At 39.5% G+C, this 18,994-nt stretch overlaps 1 protein-coding gene and 2 long non-coding RNA genes across 4 annotated transcripts in view; 2 read left to right on the top strand and 1 right to left on the bottom strand.

The window, feature by feature from the left end:
• LOC143358145 (uncharacterized) overlaps positions 1-12,380 on the bottom strand; it is a 50,226-nt gene extending 37,846 nt beyond the window's left edge. The window contains exon 1 of the mRNA XM_076795063.1: positions 12,070-12,380. Coding sequence (XP_076651178.1) covers positions 12,070-12,302 — 233 coding nt within the window. The 5' untranslated portion in view covers positions 12,303-12,380. The remainder of the gene's footprint in view (positions 1-12,069) is intronic.
• On the top strand, positions 7,887-9,016 carry LOC143358453 (uncharacterized). Its single transcript, XR_013082955.1, has 3 exons — positions 7,887-7,979; positions 8,064-8,283; positions 8,315-9,016. It is a non-coding gene; the product is annotated as an uncharacterized LOC143358453 (long non-coding RNA).
• Positions 9,027-10,469, top strand: LOC143358452 (uncharacterized). 2 transcript variants are annotated; one of them, XR_013082954.1, is made up of 2 exons: positions 9,027-10,256; positions 10,343-10,469. It is a non-coding gene; the product is annotated as an uncharacterized LOC143358452 (long non-coding RNA). The 2 variants fall into 2 exon arrangements; XR_013082953.1 differs by having other exon boundaries at positions 10,340-10,460.
• Positions 12,381-18,994: the final 6,614 nt, after the last annotated feature.

The following is an 18,994-nucleotide window of genomic DNA, read 5'->3' as shown; positions in this document are numbered from 1 at the left end:
TCGCATTTTGTGGATTTTTTGATCGCTCCTTATATTTATTTACCAGATTCTTAAATTAGCGAATACGTAAAGAATTATTCGAAGTAGTATTACATTTTTCACAGTTTTAGAAATTGTTCAAATTGTTTTCGCCTAGAAATTAGCTTTGTTTATATAAAGCACAATGGTCGCCACGAAGAATGACACTTTTCCAAGTTGCTAAAAATATACACAAGCATTGATAGTTGTATTAAGCTGATATTCTTTTTGATAATCTTATAATTTTTCTTCATAATTCCATCTGTAATTGTGCTTAGCAGATTTACCTTATTTTTAAATAATTTTCTTAGTAAAAGAAACCGGATTTCATGTTTATACATCTACTTAAATATTAATATCGTACTGTAAATATAACATCTACATAGTCTAAAAAACTTCATGACCTTTATACACATTAAATTTGGTTTCAGTTAAACAATCGAACTATGAGTAGAACTTAATTAGCAAAGATCGAATTCATCGAGGGTACCTGCCACGTCTAGCACAGAAGCTTGCAACATATTACAAAACTTTAGGTAATTCAACAAAGAACACGGTAAGAGTTTGATGAAGCTTTTGGGAACGCCTTTGTTAGAATATTAAATTACCCGAGAATAATACTTGGCTAATATCCACTTAAGAATCACATCGACTTCGTAACAACTTGGTACCAGTGTCCAATGCGAGACCGTAATGCACTTTAATTTGTTCGTCCTCTCGGTCCAAAGTAGTTATAAAACAATCGAAGAGAAAGTATGAGCGGCGATTTAATGAACAGTGTGTACACTTGACCGATTGTTTGCTAATTAAATGTTTACGACGATGCCCAAGGATCTTAAAAGTCAGTAACGAGAGAATTCTAAGTCAACCGGTCTTTTATCCTTCAAGTTTCCGAAATTAGTGGAATCCTCTTACCCCTTTGAAGCTCTTAATGGTTTTACGAGCAAGGCGAGAGTCTGTACAGAGCACGGTGGTGCTTAAGATTTAACAATTTGTTGACTAAACCATAAATTATAACAAATATTTTATTTCGTAACAATTTCTCCTGCACATTACTCTCACTGTGCTCTTCGAATCTATTTGCCCATTCGCAGTTTTATTGCGTCGATATTTTAGAAAGTTTTGTTCCATACTTTTGGAAAATCTAAGATCAATTGTTGACACTCTGTACCTGTTCCCGAGAATATTCCAAACGTGAGATATACATTTTAACTTTTCAACAAGGTAACTTTTCAACAAGCTAAATAAGTTTCAGTCAACAAAACGGCACATGACAGACTCGGAAAGTGCAAAGATTTTGCGGATAAAATAAGAATGTGCCGACGGGGGAGTTCCGAGGTGTGTACATTCAATAAATAGCGAAAGACGAAGCGATTTGAAAAAAAAAGAGGAGGAAATTTCGCGCTGAGATTTTAGAGGATTTAAACTAAGAGCTGCTCTTCAAGTTTACTTTCGCGTGGATACACATTAGCTTAAGGGTGCTGCTCTCGAAAGTTGCTCTTGAGAGTAAAACTCGCTGGTAGATACGCCCTCGAAAGCCGCTCTCCGAATTCTTAGTTTTCGATTGACTTCGTTCTCCCCCCTCCCCCCCCTCTCTCCCCCGTGGGTATTAATTACTCGTCGAAACCCTAACCCCCAGACGAGCGCAGGTGTGAGGGCTGCTGTCGAAAATTATTCTCGAGCGGATACGCAGCCGTAAGTCTTGAGCACCATCCCCGAGAAACCTACCAACCCGCGTAATTCTATGCACTATGTTGCGATATTGCAGACAAGAGTTTCCCATATTTCACTCGTATAATAAGATTTATTACTCGCTGGAAGTACGTACGTATCTAATAACTGGACTGCAGACGCTTATGCAAATATAAACTTTTATGGGCTATTTCGCGGGAAATCGAAGGGAAGAAACATTTTTTCTTTTTCGCCACATTATGGCTTCCGGCATCTTTTAAATGAGACGCGAACCTGGTGGGACTTTGTTCAACATTTTACTGCGCGTAAGAGTGCAGGAATTACCGAGCTTTAGTAACGAAATACGGTGAAACAATTTTGAAAATTTGTTCAACTTACACCGGATTGTGTGTGGTCGGTGTTATTTGCGGAAGACTGAATTGAATTGCGTTAATTAATTTATGTAAAGTCGACAGTTGACAGGAAATACGCTCTCACCGTTAATGCAATAACTGTTCGCGTCAAACACGTGAATAATTATTAGAAATAACGATTTGTTTGCATACACAAATACTTTCTGTCACAAACAACCACATTCTCGTGTGAGAACAACCGCAGTGTCACCCAATCAACGAGGAAATTGTTACAAAATGATTGACCGTCTACAAACTAAGTGAAGGAGGTGTGGGAAGCTGACAATAACCATGAAGACAATAATAAAATAAGTAACAGAGGCATAAATGCCAGTACTCGAAAGGAAAGGAAAGGAAATGGGAGGGAGGACAGGAAATATGATAAAGCGAGATAACCGAGGAAGCAGTCGAAAGGAAAGGTGTGGGGGAAAATAAGAGAAAGTGATAAAGTCATAAAGGGAGATAGTGCAGGGGTTGGCGAGGGTTCTGGTTGGTAAATATAGTTCGAGGATAGTCGGGCCGACAGGAGACCTTGGAAGGGTACGTTAGAGATAGAGAAGCTATTGCGGAGGAAGTTAGGGGAAGTCACGAAATGGAAAGATCCGAAAAGATGCAAAGAAAATACGATGTAACTTGCTGAACTCCACGCGAACGAACTCTTCGCGAATGTGACCGAAAGCTGTCGCAACAAAGCCGCAAAACAAAAATAGTAAAAAAGGAAAACAGCACAATGAGAAAGACCAAACCGTGCCTGCAACAGAATTTGTCAATTTAGGGAAATTCCCAGCGGGTAGGCTAAGAAGTTTAGCCTGAAGTCAAATATCGAGGATTCCCCGCGAAGCCACCGAAAATCCGATGAGGGAACAGCAGACTTTATCAAATGCAGATCAAATGCATCCACCGGCCGGGACTGAATTCATATTCAGTTCTGCGTGGATCTCGAACAGTCGGCCTACTTCATAAATATGTGCCTACGAGGCGCGCTAATACATGTGATCTGCTCGGCAAGCGGACTCCACCTGCTACCAAGCGCCGCGATGCGCTGCTCCCGGATTCGTTTAGATAGCGAGATTTATTGCCGTCCGACACCTGAACTTCCGGTGCATCCAACTGTCCCGACATCCCCCGGTTAGACTACTCGTGTACCCTCGAACCCTTTCGACCGCTCGCAGCCCTTAACCGCGCGACCCGATCACCGATCACCCGCGACACGAAAACCCTTTCACGTGTGTCTGTTTCTTACATCGGTCGTCCGGGTCGCTGTTAAATTTACAACCAGTCGCTAAAGTCCCCGTGAACCGCAACCGTTTGAAATACCGCGCGACGAAGGCCACGCTGACTTCCGGCGATCTCATTTGGAATTTTCTGTCAACGCTACGCCCACGCAATAAAGTCAGTAACCACTTGACTTTGCGACTTCCCTCGCAACCACCAGAATTAGAACCACGGTAATGCCTCGATATAGGGCGACGAGCGTATTAAGCGAAAACATAATATTTATGACGCCTCAACCGAGAATTAATTGATAAATATTTTTAAAGTCAGTAACCACTGGACTTTGCGACTTCTCTCGCAACCACCAGAATTAGAACCACGGTAATGCCTCGATATAGGGCGACGAGCGTATTAAGCGAAAACATAATATTTATGACGCCTCAACCGAGAATTAATTGACAAATATTTTGAAATGAACAAATGATGGGGAAATTACGGGGATTAAAATGAATCATTTTAACAACATTTTTCATAGAATTTTCAACGTTTATACGGCCAATTTTCGTTGCAAAATAACGTAAATAAATTCAGTGACATTTAACATGTTTTCGGCGATAAAAGAGTGGCCTGTTCACCAATTAAAAATGTTTCTTTTATCAAAAAACGAATACGGTCGGCGTGCAGTTAATTACGGTTATGCTCATTTGCGGTGAGCTCTGGCTACATTTTCAGAATTAGAGTTCGTACGTTACGTTTGTACAGACTGAACAATTTATTTGTTGTGAAAGTCAAAATTCACCGAACAACTGTCGCACCAATTACGAATTTCGACGCGTCGATACTCGACATGGGAATGGTGCTGATTAGTGTGAGCCCTTTTATTCCATGACCATCGGAGCGTCTATTGAAGCGTAATTATTGAAGCATAATTGCAGTTGTCGTCATAAACCGCTTATTATAATTATTCGATGGAACTTCGATGTTTTAATACGAATGGATTTGCATGGATTATAATACAAATCGAGGAACGTATTTTAGTTTTCGCCTCAAGTGGGAATCAAAGGTGCTACCTACGTTGATAACGTTGATCAATCAAAAGGGAATTACCTTCGGAACAATTTTTCTTCCGGTTCGTGCGTTCGTCATAACCGCGGGTAAAAAAGATGATCGATGGAGGAATAAACGTAATCTTAATGGAACAGTGGTAGCAACGAGGGATAAAAATCGCCTCAAGGAAGAGGCGCATTCTAATTTCACGCGATCCTGTCTTATCAAACTCCCCCGGACATTTGTGAAACATTAAATGAACAGGGATATATCCGTCGGGTGAAATGGACACGACATTTCTGATTCGTACCGTTTGTAATTTTTCGTATCTCGTACATCTTCTCCGTAATTTATGTTCCCGGCACTTCTGTGGGCAATACGAATTACCGATTAAATCATTTTAATTGCTATTGTTCCCGTTATTACATCCAATTAGGGGCCATTAAATTGGAAGAACTGCCCGGCGAAATAACAAAACGTTATCATGGTACCTTTATGTGTGTAACGAAGCAGCTCGGTTTATCATGGAACACGAAGTTAATCGATCGTTTCGGTAAGCCGCAATAATTGTGCAGGAAATTGATAATAGTAATATGTCATTTGTTCTATCGTCTATCAGCCGCGGTCAATTAATTTTGCGATTTGGCTAACGCGTAAATGGAAATAGATTACCGAGTAAAAGTTCGCGTCTACTCGAATTACACGATTTCGCTAAGTGTACTGAAAACAACTATTGAATAACCCTGCCTATTGTTATGGCGACGTCCTATCGGATGGTATCGCCAATCGTGTCCATTATTTGTGCGAAATTGCAGTTATCATATGTGCCTCTAAATATCCATACAATTCACCGCCATTAATTTGCCGCGACTAATAGCTGCAGAAAGAGAGATTTGAAAGCTTTCGATACGCTTGCAATCAGTTGCAAAAAGCTTCCATAATTGTAATATTAGTTTTTAGACGGAGCAAGAAGGACGAGTAAAAGTTCTTGACTTGTGAGCCGTTTAGCGCGTCAGAAGAGCACGACAGACTCCAAATTTGATCAGTCGTTTACATGACAACGTAATCCTACTATGCCAAGAGTTCTCGGAACGTAGGCGCTCGAAACGATAACAAAAAACACGTCCGCTAGCATAAAAGCATCGACTCGTCCCTTTGACATTCTAGAGTCTCTCAGGTCATACAAAGCATTTTTTACTCCTACGATGGATAGACTTCAATCGGATTACCATTTTGCACACTGTTATTTCTGCACCTATGCATTTCTCCTCGAATGCACTTATAGCTCGTGCAGTTGTCGTTTTTCTTTTTTGCGATCGTGCAAAAGATATAAAAATAAATTGTAGTACATGTTTTTACATCATTTATATGATTCGAAGTGTACCGAGATACTTCACGTGGAAACTGAGCTTTCACTTGCTGTTAAATTGTATAAACATCCGCAATTCGCGAATAACAATGAAAGTAAACTCCCGGAAGACGGATGTGCGGGTTCATCGCAATACTGTTCGACTAACTCGTTAATCTTCTCTATTATCCGTCGGTATAATCTCCTTAATTCTACGAACAGGATTGCAAAGGAGCGACGTTGAAAAAGGAATAACAATTGTACGGTACGCGCGGAATTGGGCAAAAAATATTTTTGTACTATTCCGAATACGTTTTTTTCTTTACACCTCAAAGCCAGACACAAAGGCGAGAGTTTTAAATTGAAATAGTTATTGGATTTCTATGTTTGAGCTAGTACTCGTAGTTTCGATCAGAATTACACTCGCCTCCGTTCACTTCAAACTTTATTTCTGCCTCGTGCGAGCCATCTTCAAGGATGAATTGTTTCTTCGAAAATCAAGAAGACAACGGAGATTTTGCAAATTTTCGGTTTTTATGCACTTGCACTGAACGCGAATGGAACGAACATGATAAAATAAGCAAGCAGAAAAAAATTAGGTCAATCAGAATACGAGTAAATTTATACTCTCTAAGCTCGGAACTTTTAAACATTTTCATTAAATACGAACGGCAGAAGCACGACAAAATATAAGAATTTAGTATTGCTTTTACTCCCAGTGTGCGCAAATTCCGGTAAAGAAATTTCATTGCAGAAATTTCAACCCCGTTCTATGTTCAATATCTATATTCATTTTGTCCCGAAGCAGGATTTACACTGCCACGTAAACTTGCGAAGTGAAATGATCAAAAAGTAAATACAAAAAGGACTTAAAATGCATAAATTCGGGATATTTTGTGGAGATTAAATAGAATAATGATATTTAACCTGTACAATTCAGTTAACTTTCTGCTCATCCGATGGTTTAATATTGCTCGAAATCGAATTCAAATAACTTGTTCCACGCAGGAAAGCGGAGTTGTTTGAATGACGCTTCCAGAGGAGTTCGCGTATTAGCGACGCGAAACTCTTTTATACTAGTGGTTTATCTCATTCGATTAGTATTTTAATTTCATAACGGCGGTGTCGGAACGACGAGTTTTAATTCATCGAACGTGATAACTTAACATTTATGGCATGTGCTTGCGGAAATTAAGCTTCCCTAAGCGCTGCGAACAGAAGGCCAATAAATCTCTCTCTCTGGTCTACTAAATTCTAAAAACGTCCACGCAAAGAATTCGGCATAAACATCGTACGGCCTCTGTTCATTAACGAATTTTGGCAAAACAAACAAGCCACAAATATTTGAAAACACGTGTTTGCTATGAAAGAACATTCGTAAGGTACAAGGCATTCGAACTATTCGTAAACACTGTTGTAATTTAAGAAAAAAACAATTTTATCATATTCATCTAAAATTTTTCATCGCCATAGTCAATGCAACCAAGTAAAAAATATTGTAACAAAAATACCAGCGAAACGTAAAATTTTTGGTGAAACACGGATTTCAAAAGTATCACTGAACGAAATTTCATTCTAACGTTGTTTATTATAAACCGTACACATAGAAACGAAGAGAAATATTTAGATACTCATTAGATTAAACTTCTGTCAATTATTTCGGTTCGGATTCGTCTAATATTTGGCGATCGACCTTATTCAGTTTAACGCGTCCCATTTGTCACCCCTTTTCTCCGCTCGCTTTTCCATGGGATGGGACGGGTTTTGGCGGGAAAGAACCTTGGTCAGAATATTTTTTAACGCGGCGGGATTGAGGCGATACGTTTTAAAGCTATCGATCAAGAATGATATATTTATTTCCGCTCGCGGACGGGAAATCCGAGAAGTGTAATGAATCGGTGACATTTTAGACGTGTCCATTTTTTTTCGAACCGCGGCTTACGAATCGGTCGATCTCGATCGTTGAATGCGAACGTTCATCAAAAGAATTCGTACGGTATGGCTCGACCACAATTCGCTGGTGTAGACGATACAAGTATAGTATGTATATTTAGCGCGTAGTATATTTCGATTTTTCCACAGATAAGAATTACGCATAGCGAAATCATCGACGGAGTATCAGTGGCGACAGTTTTCTCGGGAAACGGTTTTTCCGACCCTTCCGTTCGCAACGGATACAGATTATAATAGCAGTTATCAATTTCTGAACGAACTGTGCCATTTCACTCGACTTCGTTTAATTCCGAATTATTTATCTGTCGGCTCATGTCGAAACATGGCCGTGACAAAAGAACGGAAGCGTTCTGAGTCAAAATAATTATTTTGTGAATTGTTTTCTTGAATCTTTGCAGACCTGCGAACGAGCACCATAGAACTGTCAAGCAATGGTCTATTTATGGCTACAACGATTGGGACGTTTTTCACCGCAAAATTGCAACAGAAGAGAAAAGAAAATTTATATTTTTCTTGTATAGCTACATCGACGGCAATGCTTAAACGATTACAAAAGAATTTAAAAATTTGATAAAGAATTTTATATTTTATGATATTTTATTTATAACTTTCATATCCGTTGGAATTTGTTTAATATCTTCAACGTGAGTCTGGCTCGTTAAAGTACGACAAGGTAAAGAAAAATTGTGATGGTTTTATAGTGTTTTATGCTGCGAAGAGTATACAGAACGTGTTTTTAATGATGACGGAGAAAATGTTCTATTATTCAATTTTTATTGTAAACGTTCCTTAAATGTTGGTTACGGTTGCTTGTTCCCCCACTCCAACTTCGGTCACGCGACCATGATTCTTCATGACCCTTCAGTGTTTAAGGAATATTGAAATTTTTAAGGTATCCGAGCTCGTTTGCAAGCAACATTCAATCACGTAACCGGGTTACGAATTATCATATTCGATTTTTACGCACAGGAGAAATAAAATTTGATTCATTTCTGCAGCTAAGATAATTCTGTGCGCTTGATCCGTTACCTTCGAGGCCATTTTATTATTTCAGGTGTATCAACGGAAAGTAAGTTTTTATGCAAACGCAAATAGATTAATTCTTTACATAGTACTAAGCGTATAATAGAGCGATTAAAACGGATATACGATTATGCGGAGCCTGCGGAAACAAAACGCTAGATAACGTGTCGTTTGAGACACGGCTAATAGCATTAAAAGTATTTCCCTTAAACCGTTCCGGTACATTTATACTGTTTATTCAAATGTTACAAATAGAGCTCTTAGACTGTTCATAATGTCAAGAACTCTTGTTTTAATTATATTTCCTGAAACTATTCTGGACGATTGATTAAAACTTCCAAAGCTTATGTGCGACATCGAAAAGTTGTTAAATTATCGATTCATCTTTTAAAAGAATTTGTTATTAATTGTACCAACGCGAACTAAAAGAATTTTCCCTGTTACAAACTTTCTCAAATTTTCAAATTTTAATAGAAGAGACATCTTTTAAATCTTTCTCGGTACAAAATGGTGAATTCTGTTGGAGAGTCGAACGTTATTAAAGCACATGTTTTTAGTAGAACAGAGTGACTCTGTCTCTTCAAAATTTTCAAACGTAATTCATACTCCACTCATTTCAAACACTGATGGTTATCACGGAAATCAGCCTCAAAGCAAAAGCGTGTATATTCATTTAAATTTCACGTATCACAAATATTTGTCTGTATGGATATTAACGATATCATCACCCGCAATGGATATTACCCTTAATGAATGGAGATCATCGACGATCTCGTTATATTCTAATTTTTGTAATTTTTAAATTTCATATGCGTTCTTGGTAGCAGAATGATTCTACAGCTGGTTCTTAACAAAAGGTCGCTATTTCACATTTTAAATCTGAATCAGCTTTAAATCACCGTCCATGAAATGTGCCAAATCATTTTCCTTCAACCCTCGTACGTTCTTCAAGGTGAAAATTTACCTATTTTTACATGCTGTAAGAGCTTTGATTTCTTTCTGTTTGCATTGTATTGCCTTTGTGCCATTTTAGGATCTTAGGAGCACACGAGAGTTATCATAGCGTCACGTCACGACAATCAAATTACTAACTCCCTGCCAATTACAATGAGGCAATAGAGCGCAACCGCGTCAGCCTGTTAATAATAAATATTTACCATCGTGGAGACGGTTTTAACCGAAACTTCGAGTGTTAGGCGTTGCCGGCGGGATTCGCGAAATTTAATCGCGAGCACTGCAAAATTGAATACGTTATTAAATACTTGTAACCGTGGCAGTCACGCGGCTCGCGTTCATAAATTTCCTAATTAAGGGAGCGCGGCCGTAACTGTCAAAATCCGTGGCCTGTCGCACACTGTCAATTTCCATTACAGGTTCGGATCCCCGTATCCGGACTTTTCTCAAATGCAGTGATTCCCACCTATGGTCTCGCGGACGCGCCGGCTGAACGAAAGCAATTCGGCTGGCTGTATTTATTTCCATAGATTATCGAAAGGTCATGGAATAGATCGGCATCGGCCTATAGAAAATCCGACGGTTAATCCTGGACACGACGGACGCCAATTCCGGTGAAGCCTAACTCATTATCTTCGTGTTGTGTCGTTCGTTTACTGCTCGCAAATATTAGAAAACGGTAGACATTATTTTCCAGTAGTCGAACACACGTTTCTGCGATTAATACAAGTATGCTACACACGGTAACGTAATTTGTAGAAGGACATTTATTTAAGACGTGGGCGATGACAATAGTCTGTAATCTAACCGATCAAACACCAGCAACAACAGACAAAATTCCAAAATCCCTCTATAAAAATTTCAAAACTATTGATGCTCTGCAGATAAGTCTTGAACATTTCTTCCTGACACCAGGAACAGCAGTCTCTAAATAATTAAATATCTCTGAATCCATAATAAATTCTTAATCCTGAATTCTGAATAAATTCTGAATAATTTAAATCTTTTAGAAGCATCGATTGAAAGCGTCCTGGGTGACAGCATATGTTCAATATTTTACAACCGATATCCTGGAGAGGCTTCTCCTCGGTTCTTCAGGGATCAGTCGAGACGAAAACCGCACGGTTTCCGCGAAATAACAGAATATCGAGCACGGGACTGCAAGAATGAGATTGAATGAGGAAACAAAAAGCTTGGCAACGAACGATTCACAACTGCGACGAAACGCAGCCGTTGGCGTCCTGGTACCGTCGAGCATCTGTATTCTCTCGAATGAAATTGTACCGTTCCCGTAATCGGGTATACAATACACCTTCGAAATTTCCATAAGCTTTTACCGATTGAATACACGGAGCCTCACACGCTTGCTGGGACGCGCATCACGCCAGTACACATATTTGCTTAATAATTGCGGATGCCGCTACTATTTCGCGCGTCATTTCAGTCGGCGTTCGCTGAAAATTCCATTCGGTCCTGCGACCGGAAACGCGGAGCAGACCCCCGGCTATTCGCCGATCTCGGAAACACTTCGCTACCGTAAACCTCCGTTCAGAGCCTCCCTTCGGGCGCGCTTTCTTCAACAACGGTTCGACCGTCTCGAATAAAGTTCCGCAACCCATCGGAATTTTATCGGTATCCGGTAACCGGACGAGAGATTCTCGGCATACCGATGCGCTGGCATTAATGACTCCTATCGGCGAACCGTTTTATTACAGTTAATTACGGCATCCGAGCGAATTTCCGTCCGAGACTCTCGGTCTGGTAAACAGGAATCTTTTTGACAAATTTCCGGTCCCGATCGCATTGTTCTAAAGTTAGAAAATATCGCGAACCGTCCATTTTCAATTTTTGCACGTCGAGACGGATACGAAACGTTAATTGATGTATTTAATCATTTTTCGTTGTCACGTTCCACTGCGAAACTGATGAGCCAGAAACTATTTTTAACCGGATATTTAAGCCCTTTCGTGTCGTTACGTACACTTCGTTCTGCATCGTTGTAACTCACTTCTATTACGTTCAATTTCTCGTACGCGGAGGAACAATACCGCTATCGGAGGATTGGAACAGCATTCGAGCACTTTCGAAATATTTCGCAAATTTTCCGAGTGACAGTAGCACCGGCGGATCAGGCAGAATTCTGCGGCAGCTCGCGGAAGGCCAGGAACGTTACCGTGAATTGGCACAATCGGTCGATCGGTACCGCCGGAACGCGATAGCCAGCGATCGCTATGAAACCGGCACGGGAAAGCGAGTCCGGTCGACAAAGTCACCGTTTATGGACGCAAATGCGGACACGGATTCGCGAAACCTTTGCGCACCCTTTTTCTATTTTTCTTTTCTTTTCTTTTTTTTTTTTCTATCGCGACCATCCCTGTTCGCTCTGGTTTTCCGGGTCGAAAACGTTATTGGTAATGCGAAACTCACCGGTGTTCGAAGCGGATCCGTAACGAAACTGTTCTCGCGTATCGGCGTGTACACCGTCGGAAACGTTTCACAAGAATCGGGGGTTGCACGATCGGAACGGGACGCGCGCTTCCACGATACTGGTTCCCGTCTCGCAGCACTCGCATCGCGATGCTTGAACGCAGAGCGCGTACTCGAGACGCCGACCTATCCTGGCCTATCGGGGAGCTCGGTCCACGTTTCACCATCGACATCCAGTCGAATTCGGGGGCCACACACGCGTGATGCCTCGAACTTCACGCTTCTGAAATTTTACACGCGACGCTTCACCCCCTTCCCCCTTCCGTCCCGATGTTACACGGTGGTCGGTTTGCCCAAAAATTTGCGCAAAATTCGTCTCTTGTGGTTATACGTTATTCGGCGCAAACAAACCAGTTTTAGGGTTTCTCTGGACTCGTACAGTCTGATTCTGACGATGTTTTTGTTTCACTAGGATAGAAAACTACCCTTACAACATTCTTTCCATAGGGGTGCGTCAAGGGACGAAACTTACTACATCTTGTAATTCAATTATATTCCCATATACATTAGGTTCTCAACTTGTTAGTGCCAATTGTGTAGACTGATTTTAGATTTTAGACTGCACCAATGAATTGTTCAATGTTAACACGTTAAGTACCACGTCAGTCATATATGACTGACAATGATTTTTGACTGGGTTTAGAAATTCATTTTTATTGTGAGATAGCCAGATAAACCGAATTTTATTGGAGTCTTTCGAATTCAAAAGGGTTAAGACAGCATCCCCTATAATACATACTAAATTTCTAGTTGTGGTTTCATTAATTAAATTACACTGATTTTGTAAGAATCTCGGGTCGATATTTGGCATTTATCTTGTTAATGTTGATTCGATTATATTGCCACAGTGGGCGATTAAATGATTAGGTTCAGTTGCACAAATTGATATTTTGTATTGATACAGTCAATTGTTGAACGAAAACCTCCCTCCACTGACCTCTTCCTCCCTTATTGTTCTTCTATGAGGTATTGCAGTTTGGGAATTGCGAATGTATGTGCATTTAGCAACAGTGCAAGCGGTACCATTGCGGTACCATTAATTAAATTACACTGATTTTGTAAGAATTTTGTGGGGTTGATATTTGGCACTTATCGTGTTAATGTAGATTCGATTATATTGCCACAATGGGCGATCGAGTTCAGTTGTTATATTGATACAGTCAATTGTTGAACGAAAACCTCCCTCCATTGACCTCTGCCTCCCTTATTGTTCTTCCATGAGGTATTGAATGTATTTGGGGATTGCGAATGTATGTACATTTAGCAATAGTACAAGCGGTACCATTCCACGTGTGAATCATGCGGTGGCTCTAGTATAATTTCATCATTTACCGTATCCAGTCGAATTTGAGGACCACGCACGCGTGCTGCAGGGAACTTCGCGCTTCTGCCATTTTGCACGTAATACGGTGGTCGGCCATTTTACACGGTGGTCAGCCATTTTACACGGTGGTCGGTTTGCCCGAAAATATGGAGGGAATTCGTGTCTTTGATAGTTGTAAGTTATTCGTTGTAAACAGAATTTTAGAGGTCTTCTCGATTCTACTCCACCGTTTCCAAACGGAACATAAATTTTTCAATTTCGTTGAAAGCTTTTCTTGTCTCCGGCTAAAAATGCAATGTCAAATTGGAAGGGACGGACGCTTCCGACATATTCTTTTGATCGTGCTGCGGGTAAAAATGGTTATTCTTGAAACAAGAAAATCATGTTCGAGCGGATCTTACTCGAATTTTTAACCCTTAAGGTTTAACGCTTAAAATGCACATGAACTGTCGTCAACCAGAATTTTCGATATTCCATTCTTTCTGTCAGAAAAATTCTTCGACCTTTTTTGGGAAGTACTAGCTAAAAATGATATCTCTCTATTGAACTTTTTAATTGGTCTTTAGCGAACGTTTCAAATATAAGTATTAATCAATTTTTCCGATACCAAATAAATTGCAATTTAATCCTCCTCTCTTTCTACTCAAACAGTTATGATCTGAACAATTTCATTGCTGAATATTCTAGCATCCAGATACTTTGTCCATCTTATACTAATGAAACTTCATAATATTCGTTGCTAATATTTAAACAAATTATCGATCTCTAGAATCTCTATTTAAAATGATATAAAATGCTAAAGAAATATTCGAAAACTTAATCTTCAGAATAAATTAAGACTCACCTCGAACATAAAATTTCATTTCGTCACGGTCAATGATAAAATAGTCGAAGATTATTTTTTTTTATTTCTGAAATCTGTATGGAGGTTTACTTCTACTTACATATAGGTATTTACATAACACCTCCTACACTGGGTTGAAATAATATAACAAATGCCGTGTTTGCCTGATTATCGTAATTAAACATCGGTTTAATCGTGTACGAACAAACTCCTGCCTATTGTTAGAGGCAGAGCACACCGGTCGCGATATTGTATGTTTACATTCGGCTTATACGAATTTCGAGAATCCGAGTAGTTTATTCGACCGAGGCAACAATCCCGAATGCGGGGGTTCACATACACAATTTCGGTGTGCATTGTAATCTGCATAATATATTTATAAATATGCACGAGTATCAGCGACGTAGTCGACGAACTACAAATCGACATGGCCATCTTTACTTTGCAAATTAGTCTCTGCCGTTCAATGGTACTGCTTGCGAGGATGAAACTCTTATGTAGGGTAGCTTGCGAGGATGCCGGACTCAAAGGGATCACGAACTTAATAAACCGGTATTACGATTTGTTACACATCAATAACCAAAGGCTTTCGATGCTCCAGCGTTTGCTGAAAGTGTGCATAATAATAAACTTGACTTTTTTTGAGCACCTAGGTCAATGTTGATTTATCTGTTACTAAAACGCGAAATAATTATAATCAACTGAACTGCTAATTGCAATAACTTTTTTCATATTGGACCGTACGACTTGAATTTTGTTGAGATGTTGGAGCAATTAGTTTAAAAATTTTTGAAAAAATTGCAATCGGTGGGAACTACAGAAGAAATAAAATCTTTTATCTGGGTCTGTGTTGCAAAATTTAAGAAACACATCGACAATGGGCAGTCAAAAATTGTTCGTTTGCAAAACACAATATCGAACGCTTTCACGGTTTTAAACGTGTTCTCACAAAGGAAGAAGATTGTAGGCTCGCTGGAACAAAAACTTTTTCCATAAAGGCTTCGGGGAATTCTGTAAACCGACCGAAAGAATAGAACGTTCACGTGGTTTTTCGTTTCCGTATTGCAGCTTTTGTCCCGGCACAATGTAAACGGTTATCTTTTTTTTTTTCAAAAATAATTCGGCCACGACAGGCAGTTCTTGCAATTTTTTGATCGCCTGCGCCATTTTCGTTTACAGTTGACAGCTTCAAGCTGGGTGTGCCCATTATCCTTGTGCCCGCGTGACTCGCGAGTTTTCACTAAAACTCGCTTTTCTTTTTTCCAGTGTTAAACATTCGCGTTCTTTCGAAAGTGCGTGCAATACCTGTTTGCTTTCTGCAGGCTAAATGGAATAAATTTTCCAAAGGAACTCCTCCCGTTTTGATTTTGCATTCGCATAGAATCCGGAACGCACGTTTTGGAAACTGGCACGTTGGAATGCGACGAAATGGTGGACGGTAATTTTCGAAAATATTTCCTATGTTTCAGTGTTTAACCCTCTATATGCGTCGTGGTGGAGATAAACTTCAGCGACCGTCAATATACAATATACAATTTTATTCCGATATACGACGACGGTTTTCCCCTCTTCTTCTTCGTCCGAAATAGGACGAAAGCCGGTCCCGAGCCATCGCCTTATATCGAATGAAAACTGAAATATCAGCGTGGGTCAGAAATGACTCCGGCGTAGGCCTAGAACTCGCAGGAGTGCGAGGATTAAAGATTCCGTGATTCCACTTATTTCCATCTGTATCTTGCAGTTTTTATTTACACATACCGCAGTCCAATTATACTAGATCGCATTAGATGGAGATGGTGGGTGCAATTAAAATTCTTTTCTTGAAATAAGCATGAACACGGTTAAACAACCACGATGGGATGCTGCAGGAACGGCGTGCGATACGCAAACTGTGTAATACGCCATGATTTCCGGAAAACCAACAAATACCGAATACAATAATACCCACGCAAATGTAATGGTTATCTTGGACGCCTTTATGATCGCAGATTCCGCGCGCTCTGTACCACGGGGTAAAGCGTACGAAGATATTTATTGATCTATTATCTAATAGAAACAATGGGGACGGCTGTACACGCGCGTATCTCTATTCCGTTCGCCTATTTACTCGTACAATTTTCCACGTCTCTCGTTCGATTTCACTAGGAACCGACGGAGTTTGATTTTATGATACTTTTCGAGATTCTTTGACTTCTGCGTGATCCTTTGATCCATCAACGTTTGAACGTTGCTTTCAAGCATGTCAAAATTACATAAACAGTGTCCAGCCTAAAAGAAATTAGCTGTTGGGCAACATTTGTATCATTCCAAAAGTAAATATTCAATTGAAGCTTACAATATAATTTTTAGGCTTAAATGTTCTTAAATTGCTTTTGTGTTGGTTAAGAAATTTGTACGAAACCAATATAATAATAGAATATTCATGCGTCAAGATACCTTTTAATTAGTAGTGCATATCATTGCCGTGGATATTTATACAAAATAAACATCGTCCGCATTAATTGCAAGATGTAGAAGCCACATAAAAATTTATTCCGCTTTTTAACAATTTCGATGAGTCGAAAATAACATAACAATATTTTTAAATTCCCAACCCATTGTTACCGTAAATGTTATATTATTTTCTATTCGTTAAAATCGTTTAGAAGGGAAATAACTGTTTACGTAGCTCCTACATTTTGCAATTAATCCAGCCGATGTTTATGTTGCATAAATATCCGCAGTCTACTACAACGTTTGGAGCCGTGTCCAGGAAAAATTAATCAGAGCGTAAAGTTTTTTGTCCAGTGAAATGTTCGCAAAATCTTGATGGAACTCGTTAAAGATATATGCTTGATAGCACGTTAAAAATGTTTAATCATGGAGAAGCCGAAATGTTCAGCTTAAATGAGATTGAAATTTTCATACCCACGGTTTGCTAATGGGTCGTTGAAGAAGAGGGCTGTCGTGTCTATACAGTCTAAAGGAGTAATAACATTAATTGGTGAACATTCAATACCCTCCTAAATTGATTCATAGATAATTAATTACGTTCATTAATCAGGCAGATCGTAACTCGTGGCTTCCATTTCATTCGTTTAACATTAACGTGAGTCACCAGCATAGGTGCAACCCTCCATTATCGTATTAAAATCATCTACTTAGACCTCTGTGTTTGCCGTTAAGTAGCTGTACAATTTCCGGGTGATTTTATAAACGACTTCAACTCGTGTTATCGGAACGATTATTTCCCGTACAAGTTCCGAAACGCTCGCATGGAGATGGCAAAAATCTTGAACAATTTCTAGGAAATTATTAATACTTCTAAAAATTTATATCTACGATTTCGAGCTCCCCGAGCAATTTATTTATAAAATATTGGCCACGAGTTTTGACCAATTGCGACATGACATATCGCATCGCGAAACAATATAGATTTAGTGTAATCAATTCGTTATGTCTTTCGACATGTATCAAATGTCGAACGTAAAATACGCCTGGCTGTTCAGCGAACGAATGGAAATTGTTATCAACGGAGGACGTTTTATGGCGTACCTTTCTTGTATATAAGTCCTTTTGTCACTCAAGTCATTCGGTATACATATTTAAAATTTAAAAACCACGTGTAAATGCACATGGTAATGTAGAGAAAACCATTGCCAGTTATCAGTGAAGCGTATGCAAATTCAAAGCGAAATTACTTTTTCGTGCTTGCTCAGAGTGCCGCGAGCTTATCAAAGACGTCATCGAGAAACCATTTAATAATTGATTATTCGTTTTTTCGCAAGACGAAGCCGAAGCATTCAGCTTCCATTTATTCTTTTGTCTGAAACGAAATTGCATTTTCCTTGGAAGACAGCCGAACTTGCGACTTTTGTTCTCCGCTCGGATGAACTGACGCGCCATTAGTGATTCGTGCTCACGGCAACGGACTTCTGTCGGAAAATAATCAACTTAATCGAACGGTTGTACGTGACAGGAAAACGAGCTGGAACTAATACTGTATCAACAGAGAAATCTCTCGTCTTTGAGCCGGATAGCACGATTATAACAATAACCGTATTGCCAAGAGGAAGTTTCAATCAGAAATTATCGGGCTTTTGACCGGTCGATACAGTATGATCGGAATATTTTCAATTACTTGTGCACACACCGGTAGTCACTACTGCGACTCTCATTCTGCTCTTCGCGAATTCGTGCAATTTGTATAGGGGCAAACTACCAAAGGCCCGCGACACGTAGTACAATATTCGCTCTGTTGTTTCGCACATTTTGTCCGACCTAACATTAATTAGCGGCTCGTACTTTTCTTTTTATAACGGTGCCCGTACTTCTTAAAAAGTACCATTTCAATTGTGGTGAACACGATTATCCATAAGTAGGCAGCGGATTTTTATGTGGAATAAAAATTGTTTGCGTCGATCGCAATGAACAGCAGACAAACAGAAATCTCTTTAAAATTTATTTAATAATTTTTGTAACACAGTGAAGCTCTTAAATTCTTCCAAATTGTCTCCCGTTTCAAAATTACACCTATTTATTTTTGCCATAATCCGCAGACTAACAGGAAGGCACAGATCCCTTTTTTAATAAATAAGTACCGGTTTTTACTGCATCATCTTTCCATCATCCCGAAAACTCTATCACAGTATTCCGCTGTATCAGTTTTTGCCACGTTACCATTAATTCTACTTATAGACGGTTTCACTGGCAGATAA

This window comes from Halictus rubicundus, chromosome 10, assembly GCF_050948215.1.
Source record: "Halictus rubicundus isolate RS-2024b chromosome 10, iyHalRubi1_principal, whole genome shotgun sequence".
In the NCBI taxonomy this organism is placed as follows: domain Eukaryota; kingdom Metazoa; phylum Arthropoda; class Insecta; order Hymenoptera; family Halictidae; genus Halictus; species Halictus rubicundus.
The sequence above is the reverse complement of the archived record's forward strand: the minus strand, read 5'-3'. Positions and strand labels throughout refer to the sequence as shown.